Below are 18,497 nucleotides of genomic sequence, written 5' to 3' on the forward strand. Positions count from 1 at the left end.
GTATTATTTTTGGGTTATTTGAGAAATTACCTGTATATATTATGATTTTTTTTCTTAAATAAAGACATATTACTCAGAGTTTCATCGTTTTTATGCACGTGGCTTTCTTTTTGCTTTTTTTTACCCAATAACCCAATTTTATTATGTGTGTTTACACTTTACGCAGTTCAATAAAGGGAAGAAGAGTAATCATTTCATCAGCAATACAAATATTTAACATAAGTCTCAGTTCGATTAATTATACAGTTATTAAATTAATCTGGCTAGTATAATAAATTGATCTCGGCGCGCTGTAATTAAATGTTTATTTAAAGAAGCGTTTTTAATCCAGTTTTAACCCAGTTAAGTAAATTGCAAAATGCGTTGGGGTTAAAAAGGTTTAGAAGAAAATTTTAAGTAATATGTGCAATTTCATAAAACTTCATGTAAATAAAGGCTGAATAATATTTAATAATAATAATTATTTATGAATGGCAAATTTGTTACAATGGGTTCCCATGATGTTCCTTTAATATTTATTATTGGTTATACATGGTGCAGGGCAGCACAAAAACCGCCATTGTTCTGCGTAATGCATTTTTTAAGGGTTCCGCAATTAAAGGGACCACATCATCACCACTCCATATTAAATGTACCCCAGAGAACCAGGGGTGTCCGGGTACAGACATGTTGCCTACTCCTGAAGAAGATGGCCACCGGTCTAGGGATTAAATAAGGCCATGTCTTTCTATTTATTGGTTCCTGGTTGGCGCGCCCCGATCAATGGCCTACAATTGGTGGTTAAACCCCTCGGAGTCACCTCACCGATAAGCAGCCATATTAGCAAAGCCTGCAGGATCGCGCCTCGTGGTGCCTTCATGGTCTCGCTCCCGTTAGATGTCTCTGAAAACCCCTCGCAAGCTCATTCTGTGTTTTCTTGACACGAAGGACAGGAAGTCTCAGCGGTTCTCGCCTCTCCCTCATATGAGAAAAAAAAAAAAGAACTTGTTTTGGTGGGGAAATTATTAAGAGCAGCACCGTACAGTCAGCCAAAAACCTGCCAACTGTCCCGGTTTCCAGTCCTGTGCTTCTCATCAATGCATTTCTAAACTTTAGCCATTATTTGAATTATTATTCTGGCAACAGAGGAACCTCTTTGACGGGCTGATCAAAGCGACAGTCCGTCCAGCACTTTAGTACATAAGATAGCTGGGTTCTCTTTAAATGCCTGCTGTGTCCCTTTTTGCGAATTCATGGGGGGGGTTCTACCCATACCCCCCCGTGCCCCCCATATCCATTCACCCATATTTTCTGCCCCCCCCCATCTTCCGGGCAATAAATGTGTTTGGCACTTGATATACTTACCTCTAGGCAGTGGCACTGGGGCGGCTAACTGGCGCAGGGGGGGGGTCTCTATTCAGACCCCATGGGCACGCGCAGAAAGCACTCTCGTTGGTTAAAAAAAAAAAAGCTTGAAAGGACTTGAAGCCCCTGAAACTTACAACATCAAAAAGTCTCTACACCAGACAATGTCTATTTGGACCAAATATTCGCACCTTTATTTTTTTTTTACAGTTTGAGCCGAATCAGATATGCGCTGGTTTAAAGGGTTAACCAAGAGTAACTTTCCGCACAGGTTACGCAACATTGTTTCGAAGATCAAAAAGTGTAGTAGAATCAGCATAGTGACCAATTCCTGAAATCCGTTCCCTGTTTCCCACCAGCATTTTTCTTTACCGCTTTATAAGTAATTCTGACGACCCTATATATTAACATAATATATGCCGTTTAAAAAGACCTAAAAATGGCCAGCGGAGAGGCTCGTCCGCGCATAACGTTTCAATCTTTCGTCTTTCTCTGCGTTACATTGTTGCGGCAGGAAACCAGATATAAAAATGTCCCACGTGGGTAGTGGCACCGATGCGTCGGGGAAACGTTACTTTGTACGCGGTGAGTGTTTCCACTTAGTCATGTGATCTACACACATAGGCAGCGAGAAAAGGTGTGAGGTCTGCAGTGTTTATTAATCAGTACCCAGTTACTCCAAAGACTAGGACTTATCTGACGCGGAATTCGCTCAAAAACCTATTTCTTTGGAAAAATTAGATCGTGAGATACAAAGAACATATAGGAAAATAATCATTTAGTAGAAATTTGGTTGAAAATGGAATAAAAGGGAAAAAATAAGTATCTGGGTTTTCTTCCAGAAAATATGGTCTTGGAAACCTAGAGCCTGCTTGCTGATCGGCCCCACTCAGCCCGTCTAGTCGCCCTTTTTCCCCTGTTGTAAAGACACAAACCTTAATCCGTCCTGGTTCTCGTCAGGAGCCACATCCCTTATCTCATGCATGTTTAAATTCCCTCACTGTATTAGCCTCTACCGCTTCTGCTGGGAGGATTTTCCACTTATCCACCACTCAGTCAGTGAGTAAAAAAAAATGTACTTTGCGCAACCGGCATTTTTTTAACTCAGTCTACAAATATTATGCAACGTCTCTTAGATACCAATGTACATGTGACATCTATCCAGAGGGCAGGAAAAAATGATAAAATATACTTTCTCAACAGCTGCTGTTCCAGAGTCTAGCCAGCAGGGTGCGCTCAAGTTATTTTTTACGTTTTTTTTAGAAAAAAAGCATTAAGATTTATCAATATTGACATTTTGAAGATATTTTTGTGGACACATATTTTATTAGTATGCTGAATGCACCAGGGTAAATATTTATTTTGCCCTATTTTTATGCATTTGTTTCTATCCTTCCCCCACTCCCCCAGGGATTACACCTCTGAATGTAACAGCAGTACAGTATAACCTAGTTACTGACATCACTGCTCTTTCATGATTATTCCACTAGGTGGCGCCACAAGAAAGCACATTCAGAAGAAAAGCGTCTTTACATTTTGTTTTTGTTTTTTTTACCTGATTATTATTATTATTATTATTATTATCTTTAGAGCTTTCTAACTTTTACTTTATTTTTTTACATTTGCCAGAAAATGTATTTTCCATCATTTTTTTGGATATAGGAGAAACATTTTGGGGTCCTACATTGCTCCTACATTACTTAGGCCCAGAGTGCCCAGAGAGCCCGCATTACGCATGCTCAACAGGCCCTTTCTGCCAGAGCTCTCTAGTTAGCCTGACACAATCTAAAACTAGTAATAAATATAAGGAATTAGCACCACAATCCATAGGGGTGCTCAGGTGTTTGGTAAGCAGAACCAGCAAACATAAATAAGCATATATTAACTAAATATTAATACAATTATATATTATATTTTAATTTACCAATAATCATAAAATACAAATGTAATATTTTTATTATTTTTTATTAAATGCCCAAGAAAAATAACAGTATTTATTGGGAAAATAAAAATCCCCCCACCCCCAAAAAAAAGGAGAAAAGCAAGTTTTTCAGATATGATGCTATGTGTCATAAAGCAGAGTAAGAGTTATTAGAGGGGGGTGATGTCACCCAGTGAATCATTTAACACGCAATTTCATGCTTGGCCACCAGGGGCAGGATTCCTACATGTATGTGCAAAGCATAACATACAGAGAAATGTGTTTGAGAATTCGATTGCGTGTGAATTAGAATTCCAATTTGTTTCATGTTTTAAACAATTACGGAATTTTAATGTATCCATTTGTTTAAAGTAACTAAAAGGGCGAGTTTGTGGCTCCAGCATACAGCCCCATGGGGTACATCTGCTCTCATATGTCATACGAGGCTCTGTAAATTGGCACAGCGACGTGTAGTGCTGTACATACTGCCGGCACAGTCTATCCTATCACTTTCACTTCCTTCCAGTCCTCTACACTGCCTTGGTGAGTACACTCGCTCAGCTAAGTGAGGACAGTTCCAGCACCCCATATTGTGACAATCTTGCCAATAATATCGCTGACACTTGCAGTAGCGACGCTGCACAGTGCCGTACACACTGCACCTAGTGTGTCTTTTTTCTATGGCGTTCACATCGCTTGCCCACTTCCCTTTCCTTTCTGTCTGCCAGCGCTGCACTCGCTTCCCCCTCAGTGAAGTTTAACCTTGGCTTGTGGTAGGGAGAAGTGAAGCACAGGAAAGGTGTGATGTCACGGGTGACACGTGCGTCACGTCTGCCGGCCGACATATGGAAGGAACGTATGGAACAATATATCCCGGGTGTCATCAACAAAGCTCTAGCGGCCTCTGACAGACACGTAATACTGCGGCATCCACATCAGGGTCACGCAACCCTTCACCGGTTTATCCCACAAGTCAAAACTATGTAAAAACCACCAAAGAAAACCCCGAAACCTTATTACGTTTACTTATTTACTGAACACAAATCTGTTTCGTTACCTTCAATGCTAGGACGGGGGCTCCTAAAGAGTTAAAAACAATAAGACTGAGCACATATTTTAATGAAAAAAACAAAACAAATATTCACTATTATAATAATATTGCACATTTTGGACTCAAATTTAGTTCGGCTGCGAAAAAAAATGCTGGGTACTTTTAAAAAATTTAGAATTTTGGGAAATAAATATATAAATTGTCAAGAATTAATATGGATTCACTTTGATGGAATTCTATGTCCGTATTATATATATATTATTATATATTTTATATTATATATATTATATACTGTGACAGGCCTCCCTTTTCCTTGGGATTTTTGTCAAGGATCTTGGCTGTAACCGCAGTCTTCTGGGGTAAATGAAGCCCAGGACACGTCCAGCTCAGCTTCAATGTTTATTTTAAAGGAATAAACAGCAGCGGTTGTAAGCAGAATAACAGTCTTTGCTTAGGACAAAACAGGGCACAAGTTACCATCAATATGGCTTTGCAGAGAGAAACCACCCCTCAGTTCCTCAGCTCTCCCAGCTGGCATAACAGTGGCCTCCTCTCTGAATCCGGCTCAGTTCCTTTTACCCTTTTCCTGCTAATTAATCAGCCACAGGTGAGCTGCTACTTACCACACACCTGTGGAGCTCCTGTCCAGAATGCAGGCTCTGGACTGGATCCATACAGCAATTAGTGCTGCTGGAGCGCTGGCCCACCCTGCTCTTCCAGATGCTCCGCCCCAGGGACCCTCACCAGGTTTTGCAAACTGCCAGTAGTGTAGTTTGTAGTCAAACATCTTTCCCTGGGACATATTTTAACCCCTTAAGGACAATGGGCGGTCCCTAAACCCATTGAAAACAATGCATTTTGAGCCCGTCATTAAGGGGTTAAGGCAGACTACTATTGACCAAGGCTGGTCTAATATACCTGCCCTCTACCACTTTACCAGACCTTTTGTCACAATACATATATATTTACCCAACGCTGTTAACTTCTACCCCTAGGTCGGGTACGTTTTTAATTTTAGGTAATCTAAATAAATTCGAATATTTTGGTATTTAATATGCGTATAATTTAAGATTTATGATTTACATTTTTTTTATTTTAATTTTTTTTTTCTTTCTTTTACAATTCACCAGCTCTTGTTTTTGTATTTTGGAAAATAAAGTATAAAACAAAAAAAACATTTTTGTATTCTTTAGGATATTGGCTCAGGGCAAATAAATGATGATTCCAAAGAACAACTTTTTACGGTAAATGTCTCCATGTTCATTACATCATCAGTTTATTCTAGAAATATCACATTTTGAAAATTGAATTAACCATTAAATGTGTCTGGATTTTTTTTTTAAAATATTTATTGTATGCAATAATTAAACAATTCAAAGGGAAATAAATGTTAATGAAATAGGGTCTTTTCCAGATCTTCACCCAAATGTTGATAAAATAAAAAAATGTGCAAGTTGGTTAAACATCTTCCTTGTATTATTATTATTTTTTTTGCCTAGAATTTTTTTTGACAGTGAAATTGAAGAATACATATTTTCTGATGATTATATTTATTGTACCTTGCAAAATTCGGTGAAAACTAAAAAAAAATCCACAATCAAATGAATTTTTCTTTGCAAATATTACTTTATTTCATTCATTTACTGTATTTACTGTAATTCATTTTCTTATATGTTTTTTAATCCTTTGGAATTTTTTTATTAGGTAACATGGAAATAACAAGATAATTTTTTATAATGATATTTTACTCAAATGTTTTCATTTCAAAATTTGAGAATTAAGTTTTCTAAGTGAAAAAATGTCTCTTTTTATTAAAGGTTATGTGTACGTGTGAAATAGAATATTTGTTTAAGTTTTTTGATTTGTACATCGAATGCTTTTCGGAGGAAAGCAAAATTACAACTTTTAAAAAAATCCCCGCTTTAAATCTAAAATGTGATGACAGCTGCGGTATTCCCTTGTTTTTAGTAAATAATTATTCATTACGAGTCATGCGTTCACAATTTCATTGTAATAAAGACAGCTCATACAAATCATGAGTAATAATACCCGGCCCAATCATTTCCAACATCATTTACATGACCCGATGAATTACCTAAACTGCGGGTTATTTCTTAAAAATCTTATTGTGTGATAAACGCAGGACTTTTAACGTGAAATAGGATTATTCACCTAGATCTACGTACAGTTGTTACTGTATACAGCGCTGGGGGGTTATATTACTGTATACAGTGCTGGGGGGTTATATTACTGTATACAGTGCTGGGGGTTATATTACTGTATACAGCGCTGGGGGTTATATTACTGTATACAGCGCTGGGGGTTATATTACTGTATACAGCGCTGGGGGTTATATTACTGTATACAGCGCTGGGGGTTATATTACTGTATACAGTGCTGGGGTTATATTACTGTATACAGCGCTGGGGGTTATATTACTGTATACAGCGCTGGGGGGTTATATTACTGTATACAGCACTGGGGGTTATATTACTGTATACAGCACCTGGGGGTTATATTACTGTATACAGCGCTGGGGGTTATATTACTGTATACAGCGCTGGGGGTTATATTACTGTATACAGCGCTGGGGGTTATATTACTGTATACAGCGCTGGGGGGTTATATTACTGTATACAGTGCTGGGGGTTATATTACTGTATACAGTGCTGGGGGTTATATTACTGTATACAGCGTTGGGGGGTTATATTACTGTATACAGCGCTGGGGGTTATATTACTGTATACAGCGCTGGGGGTTATATTACTGTATACAGCGCTGGGGGGTTATATTACTGTATACAGCGCTGGGGGTTATATTACTGTATACAGTGCTGGGGGTTATATTACTGTATACAGTGCTGGGGGTTATATTACTGTATACAGCGCTGGGGGGTATATTACTGTATACAGCGCTGGGGGTTATATTACTGTATACAGCGCTGGGGGTTATATTACTGTATACAGCGCTGGGGGGTTATATTACTGTATACAGCGCTGGGGGGTTATATTACTGTATACAGCGCTGGGGGTTATATTACTGTATACAGCACTGGGGGGTTATATTACTGTATACAGCGCTGGGGGTTATATTACTGTATACAGCGCTGGGGGTTATATTACTGTATACAGCGCTGGGGGTTATATTACTGTATACAGCACTGGGGGTTATATTACTGTATACAGCGCTGGGGGTTATATTACTGTATACAGTGCTGGGGGGTTATATTACTGTATACTGCGCTGGGGGGGTTATATTACTGTATACAGCGCTGGGGGTTATATTACTGTATACAGCGCTGGGGGGTTATATTACTGTATACAGCGCTGGGGGGTATATTACTGTATACAGCGCTGGGGGGTTATATTACTGTATACAGCGCTGGGGGGTTATATTACTGTATACAGCGCTGGGGTTATATTACTGTATACAGCGCTGGGGGGTTATATTACTGTATACAGCGCTGGGGGGTTATATTACTGTATACAGCGCTGGGGGTTATATTACTGTATACAGCGGTGGGGGTTATATTACTGTATACAGCGCTGGGGGTTATATTACTGTATACAGCGCTGGGGGTTTTATTACTGTATACAGCGCTGGGGGTTATATTACTGTATACAGCGCTGGGGGGTTATATTACTGTATACAGCGCTGGGGTTATTACTGCATACAGCGCTGGGGGTTATATTACTGTATACAACGCCAGGGGTTATTACTGTATACAGCGCTGGGGGTTATATTACTGTATACAGCGCTGGGGGTTATATTACTGTATACAGCGCTGGGGGTTATATTACTGTATACAGCGCTGGGGGTTATATTACTGTATACAGCGCTGGGGGTTATATTACTGTATACAACGCCAGGGGTTATTACTGTATACAGCGCTGGGGGTTATATTACTGTATACAGTGCTGGGGGTTATATTACTGTATACAGCGCTGGGGGTTATATTACTGTATACAGCGCTGGGGGTTATTAGTGTATACAGCGCTGGGGGTTATATTACTGTATACAGTGCTGGGGGTTATATTACTGTATACAGTGCTGGGGGTTATATTACTGTATACAGTGCTGGGGGTTATATTACTGTATACAGCGCTGGGGGTTATATTACTGTATACAGCGCTGGGGGTTATATTACTGTATACAGCACTGGGGGGTTATATTACTGTATACAGCGCTGGGGGGTTATATTACTGTATACAGCGTTGGGGGTTATATTACTGTATACAGCGCTGGGGGTTATATTACTGTATACAGCACTGGGGGTTATATTACTGTATCCAGCGCTGGGGTTATATTACTGTATACAGCGCTGGGGGGTTATATTACTGTATATAACGCCAGGGGTTATATTACTGTATACAGTGCTGGGGGTTATATTACTGTATACAGCGCTGGGGGTTATATTACTGTATACAGCGCTGGGGGGTTATATTACTGTATACAGCGCTGGGGGGTTATATTACTGTATACAGCGCTGGGGGGTTATATTACTGTATACAGCGCTGGGGGTTATATTACTGTATACAGCGCTGGGGGGTTATATTACTGTATACAGCGCTGGGGGGTTATATTACTGTATACAGCGCTGGGGGGTTATATTACTGTATACAGCGCTGGGGGGTTATATTACTGTATACAGCGCTCGGGGTTATATTACTGTATACAGCGCTGGGGGTTATATTACTGTATACAGCGCTGGGGGGTTATATTACTGTATACAGCGCTGGGGGGTTATATTACTGTATACAGCGCTGGGGGTTATATTACTGTATACAGTGCTGGGGGTTATATTACTGTATACAGCGCTGGGGGTTATATTACTGTATACAGCGCTGGGGTTATATTACTGTATACAGCGCTGGGGGTTATTAGTGTATACAGCGCTGGGGGTTATATTACTGTATACAGCGCTGGGGTTATATTACTGTATACAGCGCTGGGGGTTATTAGTGTATACAGCGCTGGGGGTTATATTACTGTATACAGCACTGGGGGGTTATATTACTGTATACAGCGCTGGGGGGTTATATTACTGTATACAGCGCTGGGGGGTTATTACTGTATACAGCGCTGGGGGGTTATATTACTGTATACAGCGCTGGGGGGTTATATTACTGTATACAGCGCTGGGGGTTATATTACTGTATACAGCACTGGGGGTTATATTACTGTATCCAGCGCTGGGGTTATATTACTGTATACAGCGCTGGGGGTTATATTACTGTATACAGCGCTGGGGGTTATTAGTGTATACAGCGCTGGGGGGTTATATTACTGTATACAGCGCTGGGGGTTATATTACTGTATACAGCACTGGGGGTTATATTACTGTATACAGCGCTGGGGGTTATATTACTGTATACAGCGCTGGGGGTTATATTACTGTATACAGTGCTGGGGGTTATTAGTGTATACAGCGCTGGGGGTTATATTACTGTATACAGCGCTGGGGGTTATTAGTGTATACAGCGCTGGGGGTTATATTACTGTATACAGCGCTGGGGGTTATATTACTGTATACAGCGCTGGGGGTTATTAGTGTATACAGCGCTGGGGGTTATATTACTGTATACAGCGCTGGGGGTTATTAGTGTATACAGCGCTGGGGGTTATATTACTGTATACAGCGCTGGGGGATTATATTACTGTATACAGTGCTGGGGGTTATATTACTGTATACAGAGCTGGGGGTTATATTACTGTATACAGCGCTGGGGGTTATATTACTGTATACAGCGCTGGGGGTTATATTACTGTATACAGCGCTGGGGGTTATTAGTGTATACAGCGCTGGGGGTTATTAGTGTATACAGCGCTGGGGGTTATGCTCAAGAAGGAAAATATTGTTTGTAACGGCACTTATTCTTTAAATGTCCTGATTACAGCCCCCTCCATAGTGTGAATGGCAAAGATCCAAGGGTTCTTCATCTAAATAAAGATTTCATACATAATTATTAGAAATGATGTAAAAATAAAATACACCTTCGCTGACTCCGTTTCAGTCTGATGTCATTAAAACATTAATTTATATTTGTTTGTTTTTTTCTAAATACTGTAACGTCCGATTCCCAAATGTTATGAGATAACCGCTAACGCTCGTTTTTTCCATTTTCTAGTAACTTTGTCTCCGGCTCCCTTATCGGACATCTTATCTCCGCCAGCTTCCTCCTGCGCTGTTTCCACCTGTGCCTCGCGCGGGGGGGGGGGGGGGGCTGGGGCTGGGGGGGGGGCGCTTTGAATTCTAGTTCCTCTTTATTTAAATGTCGCGCAGCCGTCGGCTCCCTCATTTAACCGCCTGAGAGCAGAGGGAGAGGAGAAGGTCTATTAGGATAAAAGGCTGGACCCTTACAGGCAAAACACGCAAGGTGCGGAGGGTATGAATCCTGCCCCTTCTGCCTCCAGAGGTAAGAACCGTAACGCATGACCTCACAATCCAACAGCGAGGTCATTACGGCAATAATGCCATACCTTGGAACCGTCAGGGATTGCCTCTAACTTCAATCTCAGTGTCTTGGGGTGGATTGGCTAATTCTTAGGGTTTTTACCCCAGTCCTGGGGTGAATGGGGCAGATTCTCAGGGTCACACAGTCTGGAGCCGACTCCTTAATACAATCCTCTGATTTAATGACATCTGAGCATCCCGATTGGTGCTATATCACAGCTGGAATCCCTGCTTGAATACAGGTGACCCCATCCAGAATATCGTTACCTCTTGCCAAGTCATGGTTTCCATAAGGACTGTCAATAGGACCATTTGGTTCCTAGAATCAGCCAGAAACCTCAATAGACTAATTATGGTTATTAAAGGGTTAACATTGTTTGAATGAATGATTGAAGCATCTGAGGGTCAGGGAATTAAGATTTTTTTCTAGACAGGACATGTAGGCTAATATACTGTACTAACATACCTAAAACAAAGGTAATAAAAACAATGTTACGCATTTTACCTGCGCTGAACTGAATCAAGCTATTCTGCCGAGAATTTATTTTTGACGATTTGTTTTTTGGATGAAATGGCTTAAATTATATAGTATTGGGTTTTACAAACCTCCAAATGTTTTAAATGGCCATGATGCCACAAATAGGTGTGGTTAGAGGCGGGGCTGGGGGTGGGGCTTTACCCAGTCTTTTTATGTGCATTATTGCGGGGTATTTATACAACTGAGTGGGGCATTTATTAGAAAAAGAATGGGGTTTTATTTACCCCGTTTAATATACATTATCGGGGCTTTTAGGGCTGTAGAACCCTGCGATCCCCTCATACCCAGCAAACATTCTGACCTCCTAGAAAAGAGGGGCATCAGAGGAGGAGAGAGGGACATTGGGGGAGGAAAGAGGGGCATCAGGGGAGGAGAGAGGGGCATCAGGGGAGGAGAGAGGTATCAGGGAAGGATATAAGGGAATCAATGGAGGAGTGCGGGGCTTTAGGAGGAAAGGGGGGCATGGGGGTATTTAGCTTCTGATTAAAAATCCACCATATGTAAATACCCCGTCTCTGTGCACATATATATATATAATTGAGTCAGGGAATGCTTAAGGTCACGGGAAGTGCCAGAGCACAAAGCTAGATATCTGGGGATTCCCTCTGCCGTATTTATTAAACAGATGACAGCAGATGGGATTTCCCTTCTAATGAATGATCAAATCTTTACCGTACACAACAAAAAACAATGAATTGGGGTGTTTGAGGGAGAAGCCCCGAGACAGAAGGTTTAAAGGGGATACCCCTAATGATATATAGCGATTCTCTTTCAATCATTTTTAATCTACCTGTACTGTTTAATGCCCCTGCAACTCCTAGTACTCTTAGCCTGTGTATAAACCTAGGTATCATTTGTTTCCCACCACCCTGTCTAAGCATGAGAATGGTGGTAAAAAAAAAAAACAATCTAATTTATTGATAGTTGCAATGTTTACAGGTTTTTACTGACTATGATGTCATAAACTAGTAAACACCGCTCTGTGGATTTCCAAAACACTGAATCACGCGCGGGGATTCCTGCTCAGGTTTGGGAGTCACTATGTGACACAGCCACACACCCACGCTTACACCACTTCTCTTTACTGAGTGTGACATCTGCGTGAACGTCCCACTCACGCCCGCAATGGACACAGCTCAATTACTCTGCGAAACTTATGTTCACAAGAACCCAAAGCAAAGCGCTAACTCGAGACAATGAACTCAGTATTTATACCAGCTCTAGAAACATTAGAGCTCTAGAAGCTCCTAGAAGACATCTCTCACGGTTCAATCTCCCTCAAGCTGAACCATCGCTGTCCAAATTAGTTTTTTTGGTCAATAGCTTTCATTGGAATGGGAATATACAAATACACAAAATAAAAGTAATTAACTGAAGGATGGTTTTGGCTTTTTGGTTTGACTTTTGATCCAAATACCACCCAAGTAGAATTAGGGATGATGACGTATTTCCTATATTGAGCTGCTTTGTTTTTTTTCTAAAATGTTACTTTGTAGTTGGTGTTTAATGATTGTTTCTTTTCGGATGATACAGTTACATTTGTAGGTTTAATTAAAAAAAAAAAAACAGAAGTCCATTGAGTTCAGCTTCTCCAAGAGGTCCATAATCCCACCGATCCTGAAGACTTTTCCACTCTTTTAAAGTTCTTCGTCTCTCTCCCTCTCTCAGACTCTAGGCCGTATTGTCCTCCACCCCAAACTGTCAAAGAGCTACTGGAACGCAAACGCAAGCATAAGGCAAGTCAGGTGAGACACGAGAAGAGCAAAGCATGGGAGATACAATCCGCCGTTCACTTTTATTGACATATTTGGCCCCAAAAAGATAATTTAAAGACAGTTGTGATACTCTTTAGTGGACCAACATTCATAAAGAAAGAGCCCCATAAGGATCCAACAGGTCTGGAGTGATGATGACGAGGTGGCCCTGGCACTTTAAGGCCAGCTGCCGCCTGATATGACATTCTTGTTGTTTTGGGTCTTGGATGTATATTTTATTAGAAATAAAACATATTTTTTGTGCTTCTTTTTCAAGGATTCTGCATCTCTGCTGGAATTCAATCAAGAATCAGGTGAGTTTCTGAGTTATCGCCGTCTGCATCTTACGGGATACTGAATGCTCTTTGGCTAATTTGGGGGAACTTTATAAATTCTTGATAATTATCTAGGACTTTTTTAAAAAAAAATTGCAACAATTCTGATGGCGGTGATCTACAATGATAAAGTGGTGAAAACGTTATTAATTTAATGATACATTTTCTTAATATAGAAAGACTTGTTACCTATAATCTTTATTTGCCGTTTTGTAGGCGCAGTGGGTTCCGCATCCTTTGTCCATCTTCACGACCAACAACCAGATGACATCCATCCATACCAAAGACTTGCTCCTCAGTATACCTACCCTGTCCATGAGGGTATCTACTCAACTGGATCCGCCGCGTTGTATAGCCAGGGGGAGCAATATGCAACAGAGAGAACTGAGACTCAAAACCTGGATGCCAACCTTGGGGTGAGATGTTCCGGCATGCAATTAGATCAGCTAATGATCTAGAACTTGTCTGCCATCAGATGTCAACCAATCAAACAGTAATTATCTACTGTTTCAGGTGGTGTCACCTGGTTCCTATATCGGCTCCTTCAGCCATGCACCTTCCTGGGTGGAAATCAATGCAGGAATGTGTTCAGCAGCAGGAACCGAGTCTTTCCTGAGGATGTCGGGGTCTGTGGTTCCAGACATGATCCCAATGGATCTGGAAGAGGCCAGAGCTGAGATACAAAGACTGAGCCCAGAACAGCTCCTCCAGCGTGATGAAGATGGAGATACGTAAGTCCCTACAATCAATAAACTTACAAAAGGCTTTATTTCCTGAAAATAGTGGTCCATGGTCAAAACTTGGTCAACATGGCATTAACTTTTTTCACTTGTATCTTATGGGAGAGCAAAGAGGGGAAAGGAGGGCAACAGAGAAGGGGTATATCGGAAGGACCTCAGTGGTGAATGGTTCTAACCATCAAACTCATGGTTCTTCTCACCTGCAGAATCCTTCATCTTTATGCTGCAAAGGGTCTACGGGCTCTCTCTTACGCTGTGGCCGAGCAGTATTTGCAGTACGGTCGGCTAGACGCCAAGGAGCACAATGGGAAGGTAATACCCTCTGTCAGTAGCGAAAAATGTCAGCAGCCAAATAGATATATCACTAAGGCGGCCCCTTCCAATACAACAGTTGGCTTCCATTCCATATCCATTTCCATGTCCAAGTCAGGCAAAGCAAGGGCATTACAGGGGTATTATGCGATGTAACATCACATTACCACATATGACATCATCAACAAATTTCACCCTGACACCAGAGACAGAATGGTGGCCACTATGCAACGTAAATGGGTCCGCTAAAGGACATTATTAATAAAAAAAACCCTGGAGTTATGACTTCATGGAAGGGCCACATAATGATGTAGTAGGCCCCAACTCTGAGTGACGTTTAAGAAGAAAAAAATGACCACAATATATAAATCCTTCCCCGCATGGAAATCTGATTATTTAAACACCGGTTACGGAGCAGTCCTCGCCGTCCTGTGACACTCAGCCACAAGCGGAAACTTCTGGTCTCCATGACGATCACTTCCTCTTGTAGACAAATTAACCCATCATATCCCCCGCCGTTGCCTGCATCGTAGGTTGTGTTTATCTTGACTCCAAATCTTTGACAGCTCTTTACCCATTGGTTGGAGGAAGTTATTCATTCATAAAACCCGTTACATTTTTTGGTGGTTTAATTTCTGTATAACTTTCCTTCTTTCCGATTGGCAGTCTCCTTTACTAGTCGCGGTGGCAGCCAATCAGCCTCACATTGTATGTGACCTCATTATGCTTGGCGCTGATGTAAATGCTTCGGACAAGAACGGGCAGACCGCGCTTCACGTTGCTGGTACCTACGGACTGTCCGACATATTGAAGGTGAGTTCTGGCTGGGTTAGTGAATATTCCTACTTAGAATGACGACGGTTATACAAGCTATGAATCTAATGTTAGTTCCGTCTTTCCTTGGTATTCAGGTGCTTCTATCTCTTCAGCATCAGCTAAATATTGACGTGGAGGCTCGAAACTATGATGGTGAGAAAGGAGCCCATTTATCTCTGATACATTGTGGCGACGTTTAAGGGAAGCGGAGAAGTCTTTTGTCTTAGTCAGTGTATTGTATAAAAGGTCTTGGATGTTAGAAACTTAGCAGCGATGATGATGATGGATAAAGGTCACCTTCACCCAAAGTTGTCTGATTTGCCCACTTTATGCCCCAATTCACGCACTTTAGCAGCATCCCAATAAAATAAATTAGGAGGTGATGGGCAGTTGCCTACACTAGGACTGGAACATTGTTACTGCCGTTTACTGAAGATAACAATGGTTCTTGACTATACTTGGGGTAACTTTGGTTCTCCCTCTTCTGTCCAGGTCTGACCCCTCTTCACTGCGCTGTTATTTGCCACAACGCTGCCTATACCAGCCGAATGACCCACCCAACCTCCGAAACCCAACAGCAGGAACAAGAGACCTTGACCTGTGTCCAACTCCTTTTGCAACTGGGTGCCAACTGCACCAGTCAGGTGAGCGGTAATCATGGTGCCATGGTGCAGAACAGGCATAAGGTATTGTATGAAGCAGGAGAAACGTGTGACTGAAACCCAGTCTCTCTAACAGGATATCAAGAGCAATAAAACAATCCTACACCTGGCAGTGCAAGCGGGAAACATCCCCTTGGTGAAGTTCATCTTAGACCTGCCCCACGCTGACCTGCACGGCCTTATCAACATGAAGGTGACTCTCGCATCTCTGTCCCCTCAACATCGAGCAAGTTTTGGTTTTGCAGTCAGTGCCATGCTTTGGTCAGTGAGTGATGCGTCTCCCCTTTTTGTGCCAGGCTCATGGAAACACAGCCCTTCACATGGCAGCCGCCCTCCCTCCGGTACGATCCACTGAGTATCTGATCCAGCTTCTGCTCTGTTCTGGAGGAGACCCCAGCACTCGAAACCTGGAGAACGAGCAGCCCGCTCACCTGGTGTCCCCCGGAGAGTACTCCGAGCAGGTAGAAAGCACCAAGTTCTTTTAGACAATGAATAATGTATTGAGGACCAAAGAGGGACTGGACAAGCTAAACAGGGGCACTTGGGATTTATAGCGTATCTGTGGTTTATCCAACATTCCTTGGTGTTCGTGTATTTCATTTTGTTTATTAGTTGGGCTGTCTTGCTTTTTATTGCTGTTAATAGACCTTATTCCTTCCGCAGATAAAGCTTTTGTTGAAGCGCAGACGTGTGATGTCATCGAGCCGCCAGTCATCATCATCATCATTTTCCTTATAGGAACCGAACAGATCCGGACTACTTCTCAAAGTCCCGAGTCAACATCCTTCCACCGGTGGAAGGATCACGTATCTCCTAATGGAGCATCTTGTCCTTAATGATTTGGGATTTAACCCCTTGAGTGACAGAGAAAGGGCAAACCATAGCTGACCTTACTTTTCTGACACTCAAAATGTTAAATACCCAGGGGGTCCCTGAATCATTCCATGGTACTAACTCTTACCACATATAATATATATATATTGCAATTCCTGGTTTCTGTGAAACTGTTAACCTCTTCTCTGCTGGACATTCACCTATTTTGTTTTATCCAAAATAGCCCATGTTGCCCTCCATCCTGATCTTGTAGGCCAGGGGTGTCCAACCTGCGGCCCTCCAGCTGCTGCAGGACTACATCTCCCATAATGCTCACTGGCTGGCAGAGGAGTATGGGAGATGCAGTCCTGCAGCAGCTGGAGTGCCGCAGGTTGGACACCCTTGTTGTATACCAACAACCTTAGACCTTTGGACCAACGACGGGCTGCGTTTGTGCAGCTGAGGCTGTTGTGTGATAGCAGCACCCATCTCCCATAACCAATGACCTGAGTCAACATTAGTCTTTGGGACCTAATTTCCAATTAACCTAAACATTACTAATAATAAGGAGTTAATAATATTAATGACCCTTTCTTACAATCGGCGATTTGGGTCAGATTTGCGTTGGCCTTCACAGAAGCTGGAGGTCCAGAATTTTGAGTCTGCAGACTCTACAGCTGGATCTAAGTTCTCTTTTTAAAAAACTTGGTCCAGTTTTTTTTATCATTTCCATGAAATGGATCACTTATTAATTTATTATGGACCACATTGGTCTAGGAACGCGTAGAGCGAGCAGGATGGGAGAGGTTTATCACCGCGATAAAAGAACGCTCCTAAATCCTTGTGCAGCCGCTAGTTTAAAAAAAGTGCAAAAAAATAGTAAATTTCTCTTGCTATTTACCACTTTTACAGGATATTAAAGATTCACTGTTTGATTAGTCAATTTTTGCAAAAACGGGCTATTTCAAGAACATTTCTTCAGCCAGATGTTATTTGCACCTCCCATAAACTGTCATATTTTTTTTTATACATTCAAAAAGTAAAACTTATAAGTGAAAACTGTGATTTATTTTTAACACTGACTTTTTTAAAAAGTTTTTTATGCATCTAACAAGTCCTCTGGCCCTTTTATTTATTTAATTTATGGGGTGTTTTTTTTTTTGCATGTTATTTTGTATTAAAAAGAGGATCAGGTAAAATACAAAAATGAAATGAATTTTAAAAAAACTTCAATTTTCAATGCAAATAAATATGTTCTGATATCTTTTTTTATGTTTCAATGCATTTTTATATACTTTATATTTTTATAAAAAGGTTATTTTTTGGCAAATATACAGAAAATTCTTACATACATGTTTTTCATCCTATTAAGATAAAATTTATTTTCAGCTTTATCTAATAATTAACACAAAATTATCCTGATTTAATGAGTGCAAATATTTAAAAAATTATTTAAAAAAATTATTATTATTGGGACGATTAGAAAGGAATTATTACGAAAATAGCGCCATCTAGAGGGAATTGAGGAGACTGCATGCCTACAGGGGTAGCGTAAGCCGTAAAAAAAAAAAACATTCCATATAAAAATACAAAATGTTAACGAGGTTGCCTGAGGATGGATTTAATAATGAATTGATATTTAATTACTGTGAATGACGTTGGTTGATAAATCGATGTGCTTTTGTCTATAATTAAGTCGCTCAATATATTAACCACCACGCCCTTGCACCTGGGTGCCGGAAATAATTAAAATTAAA

The 18,497-nt window shown here is 41.1% G+C and overlaps 1 protein-coding gene across 1 annotated transcript; it reads left to right on the top strand.

Annotated features, from left to right (window-relative positions):
- Positions 1 to 1,874: 1,874 nt before the first annotated feature.
- Positions 1,875 to 16,708, top strand: NFKBID (NFKB inhibitor delta). The gene is made up of 12 exons (XM_053451565.1): positions 1,875 to 1,929; positions 12,977 to 13,053; positions 13,340 to 13,376; positions 13,614 to 13,813; positions 13,911 to 14,128; positions 14,344 to 14,449; positions 15,116 to 15,262; positions 15,361 to 15,418; positions 15,758 to 15,909; positions 16,004 to 16,120; positions 16,224 to 16,388; positions 16,591 to 16,708. Exons 1-12 carry the CDS (start codon positions 1,875 to 1,877, stop codon positions 16,663 to 16,665), a joined length of 1,407 nt encoding a protein of 468 aa, XP_053307540.1. The 3' UTR covers positions 16,666 to 16,708.
- The last annotated feature ends 1,789 nt before the right edge of the window (positions 16,709 to 18,497 follow it).

Source organism: Spea bombifrons, chromosome 12 (genome assembly GCF_027358695.1).
Source record: "Spea bombifrons isolate aSpeBom1 chromosome 12, aSpeBom1.2.pri, whole genome shotgun sequence".
Lineage (NCBI taxonomy): Eukaryota > Metazoa > Chordata > Amphibia > Anura > Pelobatidae > Spea > Spea bombifrons.